The sequence below is a fragment of the Crocodylus porosus genome, unplaced genomic scaffold (genome assembly GCF_001723895.1).
Source record: "Crocodylus porosus isolate Cpor-Errol unplaced genomic scaffold, CroPor_comp1, whole genome shotgun sequence".
Classification (NCBI taxonomy): Eukaryota; Metazoa; Chordata; order Crocodylia; family Crocodylidae; genus Crocodylus; species Crocodylus porosus.
In genome coordinates this window covers 25513879-25524117 of record NW_017728912.1, presented here as the reverse complement: position 1 = coordinate 25524117, position 10239 = coordinate 25513879, and the positions used below count along the sequence as shown (strand labels likewise).

At 41.4% G+C, this 10239-nt stretch overlaps 1 protein-coding gene across 7 annotated transcripts in view; it reads right to left on the bottom strand.

Moving 5' to 3' along the window:
- The window catches only part of EPHA5 (EPH receptor A5), a 305046-nt gene that overhangs the window by 135825 nt on the left and 158982 nt on the right, over window positions 1-10239 (bottom strand). For 5 of the 7 annotated variants that reach the window (XM_019534208.1, XM_019534207.1, XM_019534206.1 and 2 more), the window contains exon 4: window positions 8671-9006. The exons of the other annotated variants lie outside the window; for them this stretch is intronic. In XM_019534208.1, the coding sequence (XP_019389753.1) occupies window positions 8671-9006 (336 nt within the window). The remainder of the gene's footprint in view (window positions 1-8670; window positions 9007-10239) is intronic. 7 annotated transcript variants of the gene reach the window in all.

Genomic DNA, 10239 nt, shown 5'->3' with positions numbered 1-10239 from the left:
GAGTTTGTCAATTTTACCAATAAAAATATACTCTGTATAAGGAACAAAAACTAAAGGGCTTGATAGGATTTGATAAGGAGTCCAGCAAGGAAAATCCTTCCACTATCTTCAAGGGGCCCTGGATCTAACCACAGGCCAAATTGTCAAAATCAGGAGACTATCTAGTCCAACCTCCCTGCTTCAGGCAGAACCATCCAAACCATCTCATACACATCCTTGTCTAAAAAAGGAGGCCCCTGGGGTAAAACATTGTGACTTGATTATACTCCTCTGTTGCAGCCAGCTGTTCATTACTACTTATACCTAATGTCTTTTCAGGCACAGACATACCCAGCAATGACCTGACCAGGTTTCCAGAATGACTGCAGATTGCAAGACCCCTCAGCTGATATGACTAGAAAGGTATATTCCAGCCTAACTAAGAACATGGTTCTCATCAGTGTTCTGGCCTGAGAGGTGCTGAGATGAACTGCAGAAGTTCAAATTCCTTGAGGCTTAGGGTGGTCCCATCTTTTTGATCAAATCTGTGATGGATCTGTGACTGATTTTTTGTGTGTTGACCAGCTAATACATGTTCTGATTCATCCCCTTGTTAAGGTGGTCCCATTAAGGATGCTGTTATTATGCCTTACCCTGGCTACTTCTTGAAAACGCAGAAGGAAATTAATATGGCAGCTCACACAATTCTTTTTCCTGGATGAGAAAAATAGTCATCACTGTCAATTTTGATTTAGAGATCTGTACAATGCCTGCTGAGACTGCTTTTTGAATGAGCTATTTTTAGGAAAGGCCTCCTAAATAAAAGAAAGTTCTGGCAAGCAATACGTGAGAGAAGTTGTATGTTGTTCAAGAATCTGAGATTGGAGGAAATAAACAAATGCAACTGTCAGTAGGTTTCCCCCCCAACAAAATAAACAATGGTCAAATAATGGTGCTATTATTAGGGATCCATGAAGACCCTGGTTGGATGCCCCTGTGATATGGGGTGGGAAAGGAACAGGGAATTAGAAATGAACTCTTTGCTTTCACTGATAAAGAAAAAGGTCTGGAACTTTTCCTTGAAAAAGATCCTTGAAAATAGGATGCAGCTGAAATATCCAGCATATAAGCTGAACTCTATTCTTTACCAAGAGGCTGGAGAGCATCTAACTCTTCATCCTCTTCCTTCATCCCCACCCCGTAAACACTCACACTCTTCATTTGTAAATTGAGTCGCATGGATTTTGCAAGAAGGGTGGGCATTCAAAGAGTAATCTTGATGACCCACCCCAAAATCTTTAGGCTGATACTGTACTCAGAGGCATGCCAACTACAGTCAGTTCTCAGTGTCAGTTATAATGGCCATGTCTACATGAGACACTGACTACACAGTCATTACTGGGGGGTTCTGATGATTTATACAGATACTAAATGACTGCACAGTAACCTGCATTATTGTACAGTAGCACCAAAGAACGGCTTTGTTGTGACGCTGACTGTGCAGTAGCGTGAGACTGTGCAGTAGTCTTGGGGTACTGTGCAGTCAGCATCCCATGCAGACATGACCATTGGCCATGGACATTGGGTAGGAATGGAAGCTAAAAGTCTTGTTAAAGGCTTGCTCCCCAAAATATGATAACCTGTCCTACTAGCTTGGTCTTCAGCGTAGCTTCCTGCTCTGAAGCTCAAGAAAAAGTGTTGTCTTTGTGGTGGCTGCCCTGAATTCCAGAATGGCAAGCATGACTGGCCCAAAGCCCAAGACTGGCTGGCAAGAAGTCCAAAGATCAATGGCATCCAGATGGGCAAGGATATACAGCAGCATTATTGTGATATATCACTATTCGGCTTTCTCCAGGGTGATGGTGAGAGCAGAACAGCCAGGGAACATGTGAATAAGGATGTATGCATCTTCTTCAATGGCTTCTCCTCACAGTCCAGATCCATTAGTGCCTACATTTCTTCATACTTAATAAGCCCCTTCCTTTTTTATTATGCTTGCATGTAGAATTCACCTCAGGAACTTCTGGTCCCTGCAAGTGTGTTCTTCAATTATTATGCAGAAAAAAGGGACTGGAAATGCATCAGTCTAGAATAGATTGACAGGAACTTTCTGGGGGTACATGGAAACACTGCTGTGTGTACTTTACGTGTATTCACACTCATATACTCAGCTGATATGAAATATTCCAAGAAGAATTGTCTTCTATTATGAAAAGACCCTCAGAAAGCTCTATCAAGTCCACTTGAGATTTTACAAAGCAAATGTAGTTTACCTGGAAGTGCTTAGATGTTGTACTTGATGGTTAATGTAAAGAATATTCATATGGATAGAGTTTCCTTTTCTTTCAATGCTAACTTTACAAAGGCTGTATACAATGTGGTCAGGAGAGAAAAGCTGTAAGATTCATTTAGAGAGTAATGAGAATTTTTTTCCACCTTGAAAGGTAGTCACATGTTTAGTTTGGACAACACTTTAAAAAATGTAATTCATTTACCTTAGATGGAGAGTGATGACCACATTTTGACAAACTGCAATCCTAAACTCTTTCACTGACATTTGGTTCATTCCTCTGCCCTACAGAAATTCACAGTTGGAGTATGTAGCTAAGCAGCAGTTTTCAATATATGTTAATTTCTCCACCTCTCCTAGACTCCAAGATTCAATAAGCTCTCTTTTACATTCCTGCAAGTCTTGGCAATCTGTTATGAATAAGGCTGACATATGTCTTGAGTACATGTGATTTCTCATTGCCCATGACCATTCGGGCCTCTTCCATGTTCTGTGCACGTTCTGTCCAAACATTTAGTCCCATATGTCTTACACTTTATCCAAGCAAACTAACCATAACAGAATAGGAAAGCACTGCTTTCATAGACTGCATAAGCAGAATATCAAGTAAGATCAGGTGTTGGAGTAAAAATCAGATGCCACTAAAACAAGAAGGAACCAGCTTGGGAAGCATTTTCTCTTTCACTTTCCCTTCTGGCCCCTTCCCAGTACCTTGACAATAATAATTGATTGCCCTAATATTAAAAATTCCCAGGGAAAGCAAAGACCTTTAATAAATAAACAAGGTCACTTTGAATCTTGTATTGATCAAACAATGAAAGTGTGATTTTAAGACATCTTAGCCAATCTACCTCAGTGTGCATGTGCAGTCATGAGAATACATCAGAACCGACATGCTCCGAGAACCCAGTGATGCAGTCTGTAAGATACAGGTTCCAAATAAGAGTTCCATATAATGGCTCTTTCTGTGTAAAGATCAGGCAAGAAGGAAGACCTCAGGGGATTTATGAGTCCTTTTTAATACACATGGCTCTGTTTAATCACAGAGCTGTGTGAAACACTTCCTCTCCAGCCCCGCCTTCTTTGCCCCCCACCAAAAAATCACCCAATATTAGCTTGACCAGTGAACTGAATTATTCTCAGATGTGCTTTGACCCCCTCCTTATAGTTGCTTTCCATGAATGTTCTAGTAAGTCAATTCACTGGTGGGAATGAGGTGGAATGTGGAAACAGCTATCACCAGATGGTACATTTGAAAAGTTAATGTTGAGCTTGCAAATACATGACAGTGCACAACTAGATACCCTGAGTTACAGTTACTTCCTCATGGAGCAAGGGCAATATTATGTCACTTATATGCCCAGTGTTCACTACACAAGAGGGCAGATGGAGTGGGTGCATCTGGCAGACCTGCTATATGCACCAAGATTGGACCTTGACCCTGGAGTACAAACCCTCCTTGAGCTCCCGATGGGAAGCAGGATTCCCCTATGCCATGCAATGTGTAGGGGGCATCATGCATTGTGGGTTTTAGAAGCTATCTGATTGCTAATGCATACAACAGAAGCAAGGGAAGACAGTTCAGTTCCAACACAGTCAAGATGTGATTTTTTTGAATTTGAGCAAGTGTTTTGTACCATCACTGTTTGGTCTGGTAGAGTGCTTGAGTTGTAAAGCTCCTCCATTGACGTATCCTGAAGATAACACTCCACAACTCTGTAGCAAAAACCTTTTCTGCTTCTAGCCTATGGATAATTATGGGCTCCACATGAATTTGCTTCTCAGGAAAATATATTGACTACTTATAGCACAGAATCAACCTTTGTCACACAGATATCATCTAAGCTTAATATACAATATAAGGCAAATAGATGCAACCGTAATGCAGTCCTTTGTGCGGCATAATCATATTATTTATTTTCTCCCTGAAAACCTGCCTCATTCAGAGTTCAGGGAATTAATCTGGATTACATACTGAACAGCTGTTTTGTAGAGGACACCTACTCTTCTTTTACTCTTCAAGTTGGAAGGTGCATACCCAGTGAAGCAGACAACACTGAAGAGCAGATGGATTTTGAGGGCTGACTTTCTTCTATTCATCTCATCTGGCTTAGATTTTCCCTTCAAAACTATTTAATAGCCTTTATTTTACCTTCTCCCCTCATCTGACTTCTCCTTCTATTGTTTCTTGCCTTACCAATATGCAGAAATCGAGCTGGAGCTCAATGCCTTTGAAAAACAGGCTGGTCACTTGGTTCAGGCTCAAAATAAGAATTCAGCAGCCAAATTCTTTATTTTCTAAAACCATGGTCCAAATTATATATGAATTATTACATGAAAGTAGGATCCTCTATTATTCTCATCTTAGACCACGCAGTGGTCTTGTGGTCACAATGTTTTGAATATTAAACAGACAGTCATAAATTAATCATTTAATCACTCAAATTCTTCAGCAAACCCCCCCCCAACATTATTGGATTCCATATGCTGATCAGCCAGGGTTAGCTAATCAACTTCATCTCACAGATTATTGTAATATTTTTCCTCTTGCACACAGAACTAGTATTTTTCTTGTTGTACTCTGAAATCTAATTCTGAGTCAAGACAGTTCACACATCTTTCAGAAAATAAAATTTCATAATTCTGAAAATGGCAGACTGACTACTGGTGCCAGTTTAAATAAAAAAGAGAGAGAGAGAGAGATAAATACTTAGGAAAGAAGCAATTTTTTCAGGAAACAGTCCCTACAAGAACCCAGAACCAGTTACATTGCTTACTGCCAAAGTTTCCATATATAAAAAACATCTGGAGCAGCCGATATCCTGCTGTTCATGCCTTTTTTTTTATTTCTGAAATTACTGAAGTCTTTTTGGGGATTTACATGAAAATGAGGAAGAAAAAGACTAGGCATTCCTTTTGTAATGTTGGTTAGCAAGTCTCTGTCAACTTTAGTGTCTGCTTCAAGTCTTATACCGATTCCCAATGGCCTGATTCTGAACTTCACTGCACCAGATTTAGGCAAACATACTTTCACATTTTAATCAAACTGGTGCAATGGAATGCAGAATAGAGCCCCTTACCTATGTCTAACCCTGTCTGCTGTAATACAAGAAACTCACTGCCCCACCTTTAAAGGGACTGGTTTTAAGAAGAGTTGAACACACATAAGCTCTGTAGAAACCATGCATGTGTCTCCTCCTTTTCTTGCTGCAAGTGGGGGGCAGCTAGTATACAGAAAACTGAAGGCTGCTTTACTTGTGAAGGGGATATTCAAAGGCATCAGGGACTGCAGGCATTCAGTTCCCATGGAATATCTAACTCTCATTTGAAAATTGCCCCCTGTGACTCTTTCTTCAAAAAGAATACACCAGCCCTTGTTCCAATCAGTATCCAAGCGGCAGTGAAGAAAATTAGGGAGACCACAGCTTTGGCCCCTGCTACATGTTGCATATATTACAGAATTTACTGGTATAGTATGCAGTGAATTTAGATTGGCCACATATGCAAAGTAAGACTGGACACAAGTGCAAAGTAATTATCACACAATTAACTGGTTAGGCATGCAATAAATTTAGACCACCCACACCTGCACAGTAATTATGACATGATAAAACTGACTATCCGGCTATAAAAAGAGCCATTAGCTCCATAGCTGAATTCTATCCAGCTTTATTTTGAATGTGTAGCAGGGCCCTTTTACTCAAAGGAATCTGGCTCATCTCTTGGGTAAGCACTGCAGAACTAGCCTTGGAGAGCACATTTGAATAGGACCTCTCCAAACAGCACATAAAAAAAAAAAAAAAAATCAAACAGAGGAAAGCAAAAAGATGTAATTTCGATACTGCGCAGTGAATTACAAACATCAGGTCTCGGGTCTGACTAACCACTGAGTTCTTTCAGTTTTATTCCAAGATGACACTGTCTGCAGTGCAGTTACAATGGTGAGACCCAGAGAAGCCCAGAGGTAAATCACAACCATAACTTCCATTATCCTTCACAAGAACTGTGCTTATCATCAGAAACCCCCATGCCTAATATTTCTCCAAAGCAGCTGTTTCAAAAGAAGTTAGCTAGGTAACACCTGCGTAAGGGTAAATATTCTCAGCTTGATACCTGGAGAGTCTGTCATGCATGTAACCCCTGGTATGACTCTCTAGAGGCTGATGCATAACTCAGATTTCCTTATAGAAAGCAGCAGTTGTCAATGTGCCATCTTTACCCATGCAGAATCATTCATTAAAGTGTCTATAGGTTTAACTCCAAGTGTCAGGGAAATATCCAGTGCTAACTGAGAAATGGTAATGTCAGTCCATTAAGAAGAATGTACATTTTTTCCGAAAAGAAAATTGCTGGCAAGAGCCTTGCTGATAGGGAAAATGGTAAATGGTATTATGAATCACAATGGTTGTTTATTTGCATTAAGCGGGTGTTTCTGTGAGTGTCATGTTGTCATCCGCTGGTGCTACTCTTAAAGGCATCCTGCCACATCAATCAGCGGGGAGCAGCGACCGACAGTGGTTTTCTTTCCCCTCCTCGAGATATATTCACATGGCTTGCCTGACACATCAGCAATCCAAATTAATTTCCAGGGCAGGGATTTGATTAGCTACAACATATCAATGCTCTCTCTGGTGGCTGCCGAGCATACAAATATGTACCTGAGCTATACTGATGAAATTCAAACCAGTGCAGTCTAACATCTTTCTGCTTTGTGGTAAGGATTCAGAAATCTTGGTTTAATTGTCTCACTGAAGCTCAGGCAAATTCTGCTTGGGTAAGGGAAGAAACATTCCCACAATTAAGCCAAATTTGCATGGGTATTCACCTATGTCACAGCAGCTGTCCTGGCATTTCATTCCACTGCCTGTCTAGCTCTTTGCCATTAACTCACCAAACAGACTACACATAGTTAGCAAAATGTCATAGCAGGTGATCGCTGCATGAGCAGCACACTTATCCAGAGCAGTCTGGATCATGATGCAGTATGCATTTCTTGATTCTACTACCTGTGTTTCCTATGCCAACATCAAGACGAACAATAGCAGCACTGGTAATTGTGATGTACATTAAATGTGTACTCATGCCACTTGTTACATCAATGCTGCGATTTTTGCCCAGTTTATCATGCCACATATGCTTGTGTTGCTGCCTATTGCCTCACCAAACCTACCTCCTGACATAAATGGGCCCAATATGGAAAGAGATAATGAGTGTGGTCTGGGTGCATTTAAAGGAGAGTGAGAGCCTGACAGAGGCCAAGGTCTGTCATTGCATGTGTGTATCCTCCTAAATGCCGCCAACCAGCCATGCCACAAGTCACAAACTTGTCATGATGGGGGGAGTACTGCATACTCCTTTAATAAGTGGCATGAAGCTAACTAGATGGGTAAGGAAAGGCCTTTGCAGAACATGGTCTTCGAGGAAAGGATGAAAATATACAAGCAAAATATGTTAACACCTTCCACATCATTCCACAAAGCTTGTTGGTGTGGTGTGAAGTGCAGGGAGTATACACAGGGGCTACATCCTACTGTGTTTGTGTGCATAGAAGACATAACCACTAGGGCTCTACCAACTTCTTGAGTCCCACTGGTTGCCTCTGGGGTGCTATGTGCATCCCTGAGCAAGTATAACAAGTGCAGTGTCTGTGCTCCAGTGAACATATAGCAATGTAATTCTGCTTGGACCTTGTGTGGGTTGATCTAAGCACCTTATTTCTCTGTGCTCCCACAGAGGTGGAAAGCAGAGTCTAGCCCTAGGTGGAAGAAAAAAAAATCTCTATGATCTTTACCTTAGGATACAAAACAGAAAGGAAATAATGAGCAATTACTCACAAATGCCACCTGACCCGAGACACGGTGAAGCCAGGCTACACCTCACCACCTTGAATACAATTGTTTTTTTACTATGATGCCAAAGAGGGACTAAACTCCCTCTGTGTTTTCACTTCCACTTCAGCTGCTTTTCCAAGATAATTAAGCATTTGCTGAGCTGGTAAGACCACTTAACTACCAACATTTGAAATCAAAATGCTCTCCCTAGGATGTCCCTTTGCCAATAAGGGAGACAATTATGTTCCTTCTGTTTTAGTAGGTGGGTACACTGAAATGCAAAACTCGGAAAGATTATCTGCGAGCTGTTTTATGTTAAAAAAACAAAAGAAAACATAACCAGCGATGCCTCCTGCTGAGTGGAGACATTCCTGCTGTGAAAGGCTGCAATGGTTATGCTGTGAAACAGCAAAAGGTGGGAGGTGGGGGGAGCCCTGTAGAAGAATGTAAGGCCCAAGTTTGCCATCCTCAGACCTTCCACTCATTTCAATGGGAGTTCCACCCATAGAAGGGGAAAAGATCAGACCCCCACACCCCCAAATTTTTTTCCCAGGTTGAAGTTCCACTTACCTGCCTGATTTGTGGTTACATTTACAGACACATACTGTCGTGCTCCGGGATTCTGGTCGGACACTCCATTCACTGCCTCAATCTCAAAGGTATAGTTTGTATGGGCAAGCAGGTCCACCATCATGACAGAGGTGTTTTTCAGGCTGGTTTGCTGTGGGAGGTACCTGACATGACTGCCACACGCCTCACACAGACCTGAGTGTGAGTGGCACTTCTTGCATGCAATATAATAAGACACATCTTTCCTTCCACCAGTATCAGCAGGAGGAATCCATTCCAGAAAGACACTAGTCTCGTTAACATTTGAGATGGCATTCCGAGGAGCTGAGGGGGGTCCTGGTTTGTAAAGTAAAGTGAGAAAAACACATGGTAAAAATAATATTATAAATCCATCCTGCTCTCTACTACTGTCTAGCCTGAAAAGAGTTGTTGCATTGCTTGTATGCCAAACAGCAAGCAGAGCCAATTTACCATAGCACCTAAAGAAGCATGGGGCATGGGGAGCGTTCTTCCTTTTTCCTCTTCGCTTTAAAGGGTCCAAGTTTGGACCCACCCATCTGCCTGACCAAGGGAGACTAGCTGATAACAATTCCCCACAGATGGCATGGCTCAGAATTTAAGGGGGGAGCATCCTGCCAAGTGTGTTTCCTCTGATGTGCTCTCAGCCCTGGCACCAAAGGACAGGCAAGGTATTACTGACAGCCCTATGGAAGTCAAAAGGAGTTTTGTTATTGATGTCACAGGGGCAGGATTTCACCATGTGCATTTGCTGTGCTAACTCTGGATGCTGAGAAGAAATGCTTCTCATAGAAATGTTCCACAGTCTTGGCAATACTGCTGTGTTCACAGGCTAAAGTGCACCTGCTTTCTTGGTCTCTGTAAAGCTGTGAATGTTAAGGTGTTTTGCTAGCTACTCTGTACTTCCCTTATTTCGCAGAGTGTCCTTAGTTTGGATGCCAGAACAGTTCTGACTAGACTATTTAAAGGTTAACAGGTGAGTATACAGCTGTTTTAGAGCTGCTGCAAAAATGGTATTTTTCCCAATGGCTAGAGAAGTAAGGTCATGCTATGCAATCAAGCCAAGATTTTCAAAAGTGACTAACTTTTCTGGATGTCTCTGTGTTTGAGGGCCAACTTGAAGACACTTTTAAGGGTGTTGATTTGCAGAAAATGCTGGGTATCTATCCTCTGAATATCATTTTTTCTAAGATGTCTTAAGTCTGATACTTGAAAACTGGAGTGCCCAACATCCCTACTCCCTTGTGTGAGTCTTGGCTTCAATCTATGGTGGAACTCCCAGAGAAATTAATGGGACTTTCATTGTGGGATAAAAGCAAAACATGAGCCTCAAAAAAACACATGACACTTTTTTTGAATGGGATACAATGGGCTTAAAAACCAAATTGTATTTTCTAAGTCTTTGATTTATAAAGGGTTAACCTCAGAGAAAAATTATCCAAACAGTTCTTTAAGGAATGTTTTTCTGTACATTCAGCTTGGAGACCAAGGACAAAATACTCCTCTAAAATATGTAATGCAGATGACGCAAGGGTAATAATTTTGTTTGAA